The sequence below is a fragment of the Lathamus discolor genome, chromosome 9, assembly GCF_037157495.1.
Source record: "Lathamus discolor isolate bLatDis1 chromosome 9, bLatDis1.hap1, whole genome shotgun sequence".
NCBI classification, from domain to species: domain Eukaryota; kingdom Metazoa; phylum Chordata; class Aves; order Psittaciformes; family Psittacidae; genus Lathamus; species Lathamus discolor.
The window spans coordinates 6,428,451-6,442,412 of NC_088892.1; the positions used below are offsets into that span (position 1 = coordinate 6,428,451).

The 13,962-nt window shown below is 43.7% G+C and overlaps 1 protein-coding gene across 2 annotated transcripts; it reads left to right on the top strand.

Moving 5' to 3' along the window:
* Positions 1 to 3,889: 3,889 nt before the first annotated feature.
* On the top strand, positions 3,890 to 11,751 carry SERTM2 (serine rich and transmembrane domain containing 2). 2 transcript variants are annotated; one of them, XR_010614811.1, is made up of 2 exons: positions 3,890 to 4,318; positions 4,708 to 5,725. XR_010614811.1 is itself a non-coding variant. In XM_065689413.1 (2 exons), exon 2 carries the CDS (start codon positions 8,170 to 8,172, stop codon positions 8,449 to 8,451), a length of 282 nt encoding a protein of 93 aa, XP_065545485.1. In that variant the 5' UTR covers positions 3,890 to 4,318; positions 7,620 to 8,169; the 3' UTR covers positions 8,452 to 11,751. The 2 variants fall into 2 exon arrangements, 1 of the variants encoding a protein (XP_065545485.1); XM_065689413.1 differs by lacking the exon at positions 4,708 to 5,725 and adding an exon at positions 7,620 to 11,751.
* The last annotated feature ends 2,211 nt before the right edge of the window (positions 11,752 to 13,962 follow it).

Genomic DNA, 13,962 nt, shown 5'->3' on the forward strand with positions numbered 1-13,962 from the left:
GAAAGGATTGAGACAGAGAGAAGTCAGTACCTTTTCTCAGGGCCCTTAGTGGCCTAAGCAAGAAATGAGCTACAGGCAACTTTCTTTGCTTGCAAATTTGCAATCCCATGAACTACAGGATTTCTCCCTTAAAGCTGATGGCTGCTAGATCTGTTTCATACAAATCTGAATGAGCAATACATGCTTGAATGTCCAAACATTCATTAGAGACCCTTGATTCAAAACTTACTGTAACATGATGTTTTATGTGTTCCACAAGCCTGCTTGTGGTATAGACCATCTGCCACTCAGTGCCATGGCTATAAAGACAAAACATATTAAACCAAAAACATATTTATGACAGATTCCACTCTGCCATGACAAACACCTCTAAGTGCTGTCACTTGCTTCCGCACCTCTTCCATAGTGACCTACGCTCTTGTTTATAGCACTTGTACTGGTCAGGAACCATTCTGATCTTTGGAAGAACAATTCCCCAAGCAATCATCTCAGGCAATTCCAGTTGTCTAACTCTCCTCATGGCAGCAAGGGGCCTTCCAGCACCTCTGCAATGACCAGGGCAGGAGTAAGTAAGGCAGGAAAGGTAAAGGACAGGTCTTTTTGCATGGGACATGTCTAATATCAGCTGAGCACCTCAGGAGTTAGATCTTGTAGCCCCTAAGGCTAGAGGGGGGGCTGGGTAGCTCTTCAAGATGTCTCATGAGTTGCTATGCTGCAGAGCTACAAAGCCTTAACAGCCACAAAAGGTAAAAATGTGGATGCTTGGCAGTTCCCTTAAATCCTGTTTGACTGTATCTCACTGAGGGACTGTGTAACTGTGAAGTGTCTTGAAAATACAGAAGTGCTAAGTAAGATTATGCTTGCCATAAGTAATGAATACTACAAGTTGATAGTGCTGAGCTGATTTCTAAGCCATCTGGTGCAGGTTTCTAGCAGTGCTCTCAGGGGAAGTGGGTGAACTTTCCCTAAGACCTTTGAAAGCCAGTGAAACTCCAGGCAAGCCAAGCTGCCTCAGTTCAGTGCAACAGCTCTGTCAGCCAAACTCTGCTCCAGGCAGGGATTAACCACATAGGCAAAGGAGAGGAACTGTTTTAACAGCAGGAAAGAGGAGAGTAATGGAGAAATAATGAGTTGTCATTAACTGTAACCTCTAAACAACATATGGAAAATATGTCTAAACACAGAGTATGCTTCAAACCTAATTTAACACACTTTCTGCCCTTAATACTGAAAACTCAACCACTGCTTCTCTTTTCTCTGTCATCTTTGACATGTGCATAGGCACCTAGGAAATTGTGTCTCTTTCCCAAGTTCAGCATACAGCATCTACATTAGCAAAAGAGGCCCCTGCTTGGCCCTGCACCATCTTCCACTATGAACATCCTCAAATAATGGAAGATCTTTACAACTGAGGGCTTGAATAACCATTCTGGGATGTGTCTGCTATGAAAGGGACAGCAATTTCTCCAGTCACTGAAATGCAATTTTATAAAGATCCGAAGCATGTGTTCCTAGGATTTGTGAATTTGGATAACAGAAGAATCCCTATAGATTATACTAACTAACTCACTAACTCATTCACAGATCTTTTTTGCTCTTTGTTAAAGCCACATTTCACTTTAAGACCAGTGGGGGACTATTATGAGATATTATATATATTAGGAGACACAGAGCTTGAGATGCAGATGAAATAATGCCAAGGGAAGAACCTAACAAACTCCCTGTTCTTTTTTTTTTTTTCCCAAATTCTTAATGGCTGCTTGAAAAATGACTGTCAGTGGGTTCGTAGCTGTGTATTTCCGAGGGAATTTGTACACCTTTTTGTGTACACCCAAATTTGTACAACCCCATTTGTCATGGATTGGCCAAAAAATTTACATAGAGATAAAGCCTTCAATACTTGTCAACCATTCAGGAATCCAGCAGTCACTTAGCCAAGCATTCATCACCCTCAGCTGGTAGAAACTGTGGCATTATCTAAAATTCATCTGTCTTTATTATACCCTGCTACAAAGGGAACAAGAAATCTAATGTACCCATCCAGCAAACAGCAGCTTGATCCTACAAAAGGGAGAGATCATTTACTGCAGAATCAACAAAGGGGAAAAGAGCTGAGCAGAAAAGCTGGATGGCATGGCCAGGGAGGGAGCCTTTCATTTCAGCACTGCTCATTAGCATTGTACAGAAAGCAGGGCTGCAGAATTTCAGCACATTCTGTCTCTTCTGGCTCTTGTAACTCAACCAGCAACATAATTCCTGGTCAAATAGAGCTCTCGCTTGTTTCTTCTTAAATAAGAGGCCCCACACCCAGAGTTTAGAGGTGCTTTCAAGTAGTTTGTTGGTAAAGCAGTAGTTGTACAGATTCCAGGGGAAAATACACACAGTCTTCCCTCCGCTTTATCAATAAACTGTCATTCCTATAGCAGGGAATTGTGGCATAGACTGCACTACCGGGAACTGCACATGATAATACAACAAAGGAAATGTGAAAGAAAACCAGCAAAGCTGCCTGATAAGTCTCGGTGTTCAGACAGTATGACTCCCCACCCTGAGAGCATGGAGGAATGGTATTTTTTCCAGGGGCTATGTTTTATTTAACTAAATAGTGCTGCATTGCAATAATACACCGTGCTTGTGAGTTCCAGAGATTGAAGAGACCTGTGAGAGATGGATTTATAATACCCTCCACCCCAGGAGGATGAAAGAGTTGTGTAGCTCTGGATTTCATTACCCTTTGGCCCCTCGGCTCAAGCTGTGGCCATGGGGGACCAGAGAGGGAGAACAATTCTGAGGAGAGGGTTTTGAGATGAAACGTCTCCATTCTGTCACACACAAAGCGGCAGAGAGAGAATGAACTTGTCTTTCCCAAACCCCTGTGTGGGACCCACTTTTCACTGGGGAACCTTGCTCCCGGTGACCCAAACACAGGCCACAGAAGACAACCTCCAGGCACAGGAAGCCAAGCAGCTAGTGTGGGCCTGCAGGTCAGCATCACCCCATGAGATGCCTTCAGCCAACCTACCTGCTGAGGCACAGGGACATGGACATGTAAAATGCAGCTGCAAGCTACTGCTACCCTGTGTATTGAAACCCCGGGGGTCACTGCAATGCCTCCCAAACTGAGCCACCCTGTAGAAAGCAAAGCAAATCTTGTCCCCCATCCCCCTTCTGAAACATGCACACTAAAACTAGAATTATACTAATTCCTTGATATGGTTTACCCTAATTTGTGTCATAACTGGAAGAGGATCACAAAACACGCTTAATTTGTCAGCTGGGGGGAGCTAAGAAATGCAGGTCAATAGGAGTAGTAATCAGACGGATCAGGATGGTTTGTATTCTCACCCCAACCTTGGCTCGTTCTGCCTCATTGTAAGTAGATCTGTGCTTCACACATTCATATATTGGTGAAAATAATTTTTGCCCACAACGTTGCAAAGTTGGGGTTAAGCTTATTCATGCAGAGTTTCAAAGTACTCAGGGGAGAGAGGACCTGTAACCTTAAGCAGCCACACAGCCCTTCCCAAACCACCAAGCAGCAAGCACAGGGACACAAATACATCAAAAGCTCCAGTGCTGAAGAGCTCGGGGACTACGCTGAGGGTCTCAGCTGAAAGGTGACACTTGTCCATGGCTCCAGACAGGAGCTCACCTGGGAGTGCTCACCAGGTAACCCTTCCCAAGAGGCACAAAACAAAAAGCCTCTCCACCTTCCAGAAAATTAAGAGAAAGAAGCCGGTAATTTCCTGGCTCGTGCCTTACCCCACAGTTAGGAGCTCATTCTCATTTACCACTCCTAACCACGAAGGGGTTAAGACGAACCTTGCCCAAAACTTTGCAGCTAGCTGAGCTCACCGACTCCCTCCCTTCCCTCCACGCCGGGAGGCAACGCAGCCCGAGCGGCACCGTCCTCCTTGCTGAACTGCTGCCTGCTGCTGGGGAGGGAGGGGGCTGCTTCCACCCGAGCAGTGAGGCTCCCGAAGAGAAGGTTCCTTGTCCCCCTTCTCCCATCGCCCGCGGAGGCAGAGCACCAGCAGTGATGCTGTTCAGTCAGACTGTCAGTTGACATCTCCAGAGCCGGAGGAAGAGCCGTGCCTGCCAGCGAACCGGCGACTTCAACAGCAAAGGAGAAGAGAGCGCACTCGCCGTGTCTGTTGCTGAACAGACAATATCCTGGCTCCAGCACTAAGACAGCAAATCCCTGCTGCACGAATCCCACTCCTTGGGAGGAGATGTTCCCAGATAAATCATCAGCAAGCTCATGGGCTGCACCAACTGCTCTAGTGCCTAGTCCCAACACCCCTTCCTGCTCTGAAAGGTAACTGCTTTATTCTGTTCTCTTCCTATGCACTACCACAGCTGAGACACTGACACACTATAGTGGACTTCAGCATGACAGCAAAACTACTGTCTGCCACTGCAAGCAGAGACCCCCCTTTCCTCTCCCTCAAGTTCTCCCTGGAGAAAAAGCAAACCGGGGATGGAATTGATACTTTAACACTTTGTTTACACTTCAGTGCTGATTTTTCTCTCTAAAGGTCACTTAGGCAGAATACACCTGGTACTGTGTGCATGTGTGTGTGTGTGTGTGTGTGTGTGTGTGTGTGTGTGTGTGTGTTCAAAGCTTTCTGTGTTTGCCAGCCAGCTCAGTGCAGTCTAACAGCCTTGGAGAAGCTAAAAGTAATTGTGCTGTTTTGTCCCACTTAGAGCATTGGGTGGAAAAGCAAAAGAGAACTCAGAATATTGTCTGCACTTTCAGAGATGCTTTGCTGCAAGTGGCACTTCAAGCGAGTATGGGAGTCAAAGGAAGCGAGCAGGCAAGACAAGACATGTTCTGCAGTCGCAGAATACATTTGTACTGTCTGGCTGCACTGTTTTGGGGAAAATTTGACTTTCTCTGCTCCTCTGTGCCCTACAAAGGCGCAGAGCAGAGCCACGCAGCCTCCATAAACACTCCCTAAACCTGAAGCTCCCCGAATTTGATTGCTGCAGTGGGAGCATGGTGATTTAAGCGCCATGAAGTTTTGGCTCATGAATTTCCTGTCTCAGTGACTCACTCTGAGAAGAAACCTTTCTGTTGTTTTGTATGAGGCTTCTATTCTCATTACTGGTTGTTATTACATTAAATACATTGGTTTGGGATTTTGTAATCCTTGCTTAGAAACAACCACAAACTGATAAATAAAGAAGTGTCTGCTTGGAATCAATCTGTACCCACTGAGCATGCTTGGCACATCTCAGAAACTATTCTCCGACCAGAGAAGAATTACTAAGCCTTGATCAACAGCTGAGATCACAGGGAATGTGGGCTCTAGTTATGCTGCTGTGCTCTATAACAAACTTCCACTTACTATCTCTGTCTATGGACTCAAGGGCTTCCCAAGGAAACCACTGAGGTTCTGCCTCCTGTGATCTAAGTCATGCAAAGTTACAGTGCTGACCTCCTTTACACACAGCTTTTTATAGAATCCTTGTGTACAACTTACTTCCACATGACTTTGGTCTCTACAAAGCTTCAAGCTTCTGTTCCTTAAAGGGGAGTGTGCAAAGGTAAATCTACTAATACCCAAACCCATGTGGCTCAGTGAGGTAATTTGGTAGATTGAAGAGCAAAAATCTTTGGGGTTGCCTGGAGCTACTGAAGTATTTGCAGCTCATTTGTGGGAAAGATGTCATTAATTCCACAGCTTTCAATGGTCTGAACAGTTGATTGCTCCTGACAGTTCTATAGCTGAGACTACAAAACCAAAAAGCTGTGCCAACTCCCCATTGCTAATACTTGTTACTATTATTCTGCTGCTTTTATCAATAAATGCCCAGCTGAGCTTTGTTAATTCAATGTCTTGGTTTGCAGTTCATTATTGAACCTCAGACTAATGTCTTCAGTATTCTGCAGTCTAATGTTATAAAGTATGTAAAGCCATTAGGCTCTCTGCTTCTTAAGGAGAGAAACAAGCTCTGGCTTTTGCTCTCAGGAAGACAGCAGATGAGATGGGCAAAGACATTGCTCTGTACTTGAACCCACAGAAGTGTCAAATTCCAGACTGATTGCATTTCATTATCAGTAGAGAAATCATATTGTAGAAACAGAGGTTTAATATGGCAAATAACTTTCTCACCCTCTATTTCCCACCTGATGTGTAACGTAAGAATATTCTTCATAGAGGAAGAATTCCCATTTACAGGTTCAAAGTGTGAAAATCACAGTTACTGCCCTAAAATTGAGAGCAGAAGTGCCTGGCTGCAACACAACCTTCACTTTCATGTCTCACACTTCTGCATCAGCACCAAACCTGCTGCCAGAGTAACTAATCGGCACCAATTGGGTTGGGTCAGCCCCTGGAAAAGTACTGAGCAGCCATTTCATGCCATGCTTGCCCACATCTTCCTGCACAAAGCACAGCACAGACTCCACTACCCATACAGGGACTGCAGAAGTCAAGTCCCTAGGCAAGTTTTTTCCACCAGCAATTGGGCCCAGTTTAGACAGCCTTTTACTAAGCAGGATCTGGCCCAATAGTCCCTAAATTGCATCGCTGTTATCTCAAATACTTTGCTACTGAAGAAGGTGTTGCAGGAGGTGGGAGGTAAAGTGTAGATGATCCCCAGTGTCCCTTCTCCAACAACTCAGCACATCAGATGTTTCCTATCACATGAGCCAAAATAGGGCTGTCTTGCTTGTAATGAAAACCTGGATATCAGCACCTTGATGACTCAGGCCTCCAGATTTCAAGCAGCTCTCTCTGAAGAACAGCAAGGTGTTGTTCCCATTGGTGCATGGGGAGAACACAACCAAACATTGTCAATAAACAGCTACATTTTACAAGCTGAAGCCTCATGAAAGTCATGATGTTTTGCAGCAGAATGTGTTTTACATTAATTTTTTCTCTAAAAGCATCAGAACTTTTATCAGTTTGACCTAATGCATCATTTTAATCTGACTACCATAGTCTATTACCATATTAATATTACTACATTCACATCTCATGTAGGCATATATGTAGTGAGCACTACAAATGACTGCATCACTTTGTTTCAGTGTTACCATTTTTGTTTCAGCTAAAACCAAAAAAGCAGAACATGATGCTTCTGGATGCACCATTTGCAGTGAAATTTTGGCATTTTCACTTTCTGTTTCCAGCTAGAAGCACAGAAAATGCTAAAACATTAAGATCTCTCCCATTTCTAGGAAGTTCTGCTCCCAAGCAGTAAGTCAAGCATCACATCCTGTGACAGAGTTGTCCCAGCGGAACAGGTAGAGCTCTGGATGCCTGCCTGGGGCACCCTGCCTCAGAAACAGAGGGTCCTGGTAAATAATGAATGAGACACACATGGTGGAAGACACTGGCTGGATTCGTATCTTCCCTTCCTCTGTGACATCTAATTCCATAGACTGTGAGGCCTTCTCCTACCCATAAGTAGTGAGTGTTACCTTAACAATTAGATTGGTCTTTCTCATGGTCTTTCTCTAAAGTTAAGTACTCAGTGCTCCTCCTGATCACAAGGTGTCTCACAGGAGCAGGTGAGGGTTTTCTTATTTGTTCAGAAGATCCCACATATAGACTTTGCTATTTCAATACCTGGTTTCATTTCTCTCTCTCTCATTTTTTCCCTTTTAGAAAGTCAACTTTTTGTGTGTTCCTAATGAGAAACTCAAAACTCCATAATCTTTAAGCATGTATCAATAGTTCTGGATTAGGAGAGAAACTATACCCCCCAGCAGTCTGGCAAAGCAGAGAACCACCTTCCCCAGCTCACGCAAGGACAAACTACATGCTGTGGGAGAAGCTGGCAGAAATCTGACTGTTTGGAAAACAGCACCTGCAAAGACCAGAGCTGTGCAAACCTTTGCAGTTCAGTTTGAGAGAAGGACCAAAGCTTTTCAGCTACCAAAAGAAGGACCAAAGCATTTTCAGGACAAAATAAAAGCCAGATATAAAACACACGTCTAATGCTTGTTGTCGTTGTAAATGGCAAAAATGAGTTGCAAAGGCCTATCTCATGCAATCTGCTTAACTGTGTGAACCAGCAGTCTTGAGATGAAGAGGATGGAGCATTTCTTGCTGAAGACATCGTGTATCCTAAGTTTCCTCTCTTGACCTCCTTGGGGAGAGAAGACAGCAAATCTGAAAGTAAATGGTGAAGATGGACCAAAGGTGACAGAGAGCAATGACTGAGCTTTATTTCAAATTCCATGGGAACCTGACTGGCCGCGTCCACCTTCCAACTCTGGCTACAGAAGCAGACACAAGAGCAGATAAATATTCCAGCCTCTATGTGTATGTGGGATTGTTCCTAACACTTCTGGCTATCCTTCTCATATTGCTTTTCTCCATGCTCTTGCGCCTGAAGCATGTTATTGCCCCAATCACCACGTCTCCAGAAAGCACTGAGAATACAGTCCAGCAGTTCACAGATGTGGAAATGCACAGCAGGATTCCTACTACTTAGAGACCCTGTGCAAAAAGGCCTCTGTGCTTGTGAAGCATGTTTTGTTCTGCAGAATGGTCATGGAAAGAATCTGCCTGTCTGTTGAGCCCTAGAATTCATTGCACAACCATCAACAGCAGCACAGAGCACCTGGAGAGTGTCAGGCAGCTCAGACTGATTGGCTGGGGCCCAGTGGCTGTTGACAATACACACAATGTGTGTGCAACAGCCTCAGTAAAACTGATATTACAGAAACCTGCTGTTAGGAAAGCCTCCTATCCCTCCAGAAAATGGTAAAAGCCACGACAACAGCCAAAAACCCAGAGAGACATGTACCAGAATGTGTTCTGGAGCCTGGATTTGCTGACCTATCTCTCTGCCCTTAAATTCTTTGTGAAGAGTTGAATTAGGAAAGTGAAGTGGCATAAGCAGGAAAAGCCCATGGGACATGTACAGAAATTATCAGTGGTTTAGAAATTCTCAGGCATTTATCCTATTCAAGAAGGAAAACCATAAACTGCTTTTTTTCCCCACTTGATTGGCAGATTTACACAGCAGAGTTTCAGAAGAGTACAAATGTGTCATCACCTGCTGGAAGTATTGGTCCCTAACATAAAAAAACGCACAGGGAAGAGTTGCATTCCAGGTATCAGAAAGAGACAGAACTTTTAAAAGAGGAAAGAAAATAAAAATAAAATTGAACAAAGGTTGAAAATCAAAAGAAAGCATCAGCAGGAAATGAGCAGCAGGAGAAAAAAAACTGTTAAAAGACATTCTACCTCTCTTTGCCTTTGTTCTCCATTAGATAACTGAGGTGAATACAATCATGTTCATGCTGTTTAGCCTCCCAAGTATCACTCAGTAATTAAAATGCAGTGTGAAGTGTGAGTCAAATGGACATCATTCTCCTGAACAGACCCAAATTCATACTCCCATTTCCTCTCGTACTCATGTTGGGTTTTCTTCCTCAAAAGACAGACCAGTTCTGCCAAAGCTTTTTCACTTTTCATTTGTTTTCCTCCAAAGAAAGCTGAAGAAACTCCAGGGCCTGGCACTGCAATAATGAATAGTGTGAACAGCTTTGGACATAGACTAATAGGGAACATGCAGATGGAAAGTTAACTCACTGAGCACTAAAAGATAGCACTGGATTCAAATATCCTGGCAGATCATTTGGAACAGTGAGGAAAAAAAATGTTTCCTTACATTTATGAAATGATAATCTGACCCAATCCTCTCACCTCTGACTGATGCACAGAGACAGACTTTGCTTCTGTGGATGGGAAAGATGGAATCAAATACAGCACATTACTGCTGGGAGAGTCACTGCCTCTTACAGACAAACCATAAGCAAGATTGTTTGAGCTACGTCTTTACAAGGCATGAATTTTACCCATCTTCTCTTCTTTATTTCAGTCTCATTCTGGCTTAGCTATAAAAGCCCTATGTGCTTTCCACATTTATATACACTTATTTGCCAATTCTTCTTTCTCCAAGGGCTTGGAAAGCATATAATCTCCACACAAAACCAATGCTAAAATTAGAGAAGACACTGACTCCATGGACTTGTATTAGTAACAAGAAACTGCTTCTCAAATGCTTTGTGTACAACAGGTTATTTACCTTTAAAAGCCTGTATATGGGTGAGCTGTTTGGTTTGGCTTTTATAGCTGATTGTGTTTGTGTGGAGAACAGAATGATAAGTAACATCCATACTGGATACAGTTGGTCCACAGGCAGGACTAGTATTTTCTCAGTGATATATTTAGTGCAAAACTTTAAAAATTGCTTCCTTATTAGAATAGCACCTTTTATACTCCATTAACCACACACAAGCAGGTTTAATCTGTGAAATAGCACAATGACTGCAATGCTCCAGGCTCAGGGAAGAGTGGCTGGAAAGCTGCTCATGGAAAAGGACCTGGGGGTGCTGGCTGATGGAGCTGAACATGAGCAGCTTGTGCCCAGGCAGCCAAGAAGGCCAACAGCATCCTGGCCTGCATCAGCACCAGTGTGGCAGCAGGGCCAATGCAGTGATTGTCCTCCTGTACTTGGCACTGGTGAGGCCGCACCTCAAATCCTGTGTCAGTTATGGGCCCCCCACTACTAGAGAGACATTATGGTGCTGGAGTGGGGCCAGAGAAGGGCAACGGAGCTGGAGAAGGGCCTGGAGCACAAGTGTGATGGCAAACAGCTGAGGGACCTGGGAGGGTTTAGTATGGACAAAAGAAGGCTCAGGGGGGACTTTATCACTCTCTACAGCTACCTGAAAGGAGGATGGAGCAAGGTGGGGGTTGGTCTCTGCTCCCAAGTGATAGGACAAGAAGAAACAGCCTCAAGCTAGCCAAGGGAGGTTTAGACTGATACTAGGAACAAGTTCTTCACCAAGAGGGCAATCAGGCATTAGAACATGGAGCAGTGGTGGAGTCACCACCCCTGGAAGTGTTCACAAGCTGTGTAGATGAGGCCCTCACTGACATGGTTTAGTGGTGGCGTTCCCAGTGCTCGGGAACAGTTGGACTTGATGATCTTAAAGGTCTTTTCCAACTTAGTTAATGCTGTGATTCTATGATTCTAAGGGAATACAGCAAATACGCTCTCAGCAATATCCGCATGCCATGCTTGCCTGTGTTTACCTGGAAAAGAAGGCAGGAGGCAGGTTGCCCTTGAGCTTTCTGCCACAGGGATAACACACAGGTATCACTAGGCAGGACGGCGGCTTCACACCCCATCTAAAGATTGGCTCCTCAGGGAGCGCTACTCTCAGTACTGCACAAGAGCACAAATTCTGTGTGATAATTTGGATATTAATCCAACTAAGACAGACACCTGCAGAGTTAGTTAATGACATTTAAATGTAACAAAAATCTATGCAGATCAAGTTGGCTTGGTATCTGTCACTTGTTCAGCCATCAGGAAGCAGACTAGCCCAGGCTCAACATCTCTCTTGTCCTGTACAACTGCTTAATTTTTCTGATGTGCCATTCAAAAGCTACAATTTAGAACATAAATGTTCTAACATATTAAATCAGCAACTAAACCACATGAGCCAGCACAATTATCAGTGGAAAAAACTTATTTCCAAGAAGCTGCAAGCCAGATTCAAATATTGACATAAACATCAACTCTACTAATGGGAAATGATAGTATCAGAATTTAAGTTGGGACCCAAATTCTGCTTGCTCTGACCTCAGCTGAAAAGCTGCCAGAGGCAGATGTCAAGACTGTGTTTCTTTCCTTCATACTAAAGAATGTTAATTCAGAAGAGTCTCACAGCTGTTTAAAACTTATTCAATAAATATACTGCAAATAAAAAAGCAACCACTTTGTATATGATTATATTTTATCACATGGTATCTTTGAGCAGACTGTATTTCTTTGTAATGCTGCTAAGGAAGGCAGCCCTATCAACACAAGTTTTCCTTTCTAAAGCTTCATTTCACACAAAGGATCTGTCCCACTTGATATATCGATGATCCCAGAGGTACTCAGAGTGCCTCATCTGATCGTACAATGCCAGCAAATTTTAAAGGCTTACCCATTGAGAAATAAAAGAATGTCTTTTCCCCCTTTTCATTCTCATTTGTAATATCCAAGACCTGACATCACTGAGAAAAGAGACTGCTGGATGCATTGATCTGTGTTTGCTGAGTGGGACTTTAGTGGACTTTGGCATTCTTTAGCTATACAGAGTGGCTACTGGAACTTCTGCATGGATTTGCTGGGTCCTGAAGCACTGCAGGTTCCATACCCTTCCTCTCCAGCAGTCTGTTTCCTTCTCACTTGTCCATCTGCTACAGAAAATTGCGGGTGCTTACAAAAATAAAGAGACATGCTACTATCAATGGTCACTGCTCTGTGCCATTCCCATGTGTGGATCTGAGGGACCAGCTCATATGCAGAAATAGGCTCAAGCAGTGCCACTTATTTCAAATTAATTGTTGGCTTTAGGGGGCATCTGTGTAAAGTATTACTTGAAATGAGACAGTTTGTTCCCAGCTGTACTCCTGTCTTAAGACACTGGAAACAAATATGACTATTTAGTAAATTCATCACCTTCTCCATTCAGCCACAGGGATGCACTGCCAGCGACTTTGGAATTCTGACAGACTATGGGACTCTTCAACAAGCAGTTCTTTTCATTGAGTTCAGATACAGCAAATGCAGTTGAGCTATGCCCAGTTTCCCTCTGTGCATGTCCCGTGTGCCTCTCCTTCCACTTACCTCTGCATATCACTGTGTGAACCACTTACGCAGGAACACAGGAAACTGATAGGAAGAAATTAGCTAAGTGAAATCTTTACATTCTTAAAGTCACATTCCCTTTGATGTAATTTAAAGGTAAAAATGAAGAGAAGTCAACCACCTTTCCTGGCCTGTTATCACATAGTTTGATTTCAGTGTTGTTGATGCAAGAAGCCTGTGAGGTTTTGTCTCGTTTCTGGAGATTTTGTCTTTGTGGGTGTATAAATTCTCTCAGTTGTTTCCCACAAGGAAAGACAAACACTGCAAACAAACATCTCCATGGCCAGGAAGCAGTGAGAGCTGCTGTCTGTCCCTCAGGTGATTAGATGCAGCTATTTCCACCTCCCAAGGCATCATCTTGCAGCAGTAATCATAATTTGTTTTCATTTTTCTTAGTACACCCATCTGTAAATAAATGCGACCTGCACTTCTCCTCTTGGGAAAGCTGTTTCTGCCTTCTTGTGAGTCTGAAAGATCTTTCATTCAGTGTTATGAAGGATGTGAGACCATTCAATTGAATGAAAATTGGAGTTTAAACTCAGTTTCACCAGGGGAAAGCTGGGGAAGGCACGTTTTAGGACATTTCAATGTGTATGTGTGGTTATCTCATCCTGGAGTGACCATAGCCTATTCTTTGTCATGCTTATCTACAACCATCCTCTGCTGTGCTGAAAAGGCCCTGCAGCTCTTCTCTCTGCTTTTTTGCCATTCTGCAGTCTTTTGAACAACCCCCAGTAGAGCTCTGCAGCTTAATGAACTATTTCAGATTTGCAGAAATCCAATCAAATCGATGTTGGAACTTGGTCTGAAGAATAGGACTGGGAGTGAGGAAATCAGAGGGTTTTCCCTTTTCCATCACAAGCAACCCAGTTTATGATATAACATGCCTGGTGACAGGAGCTACAATACACAAAGCTAACTGCATGCCTGAGAAGTCTGGGTACGCACAATGGTTTGGAGTGTCTCAGAACTTAGGAGTATCATAGAACTTGTTTTCAGCCCTTTTCTCTCAAAGTCTCTCTCGTTCAACATTATTACTTGAGTATATGTCAAGAAATCTATCAACTCTCCATTGACAGTAAAGCTTTAAGGCATAGTTCCATCATGCTATTTAGTACAAGCCTAGATGAAGAATGAGGGAAGTTTATCCAAAGTACTTCCCATTCCCTCTTTGTTTCCCAGGGTAGTCCATCTTTTCCTGTGTTTTTTGCTGTGGTAAGTGGCTGGCACAGGCTCTCTCTCTGATTCTCTCTATCTATTGAGAAATGTATTCTAATTAGAGTTCTG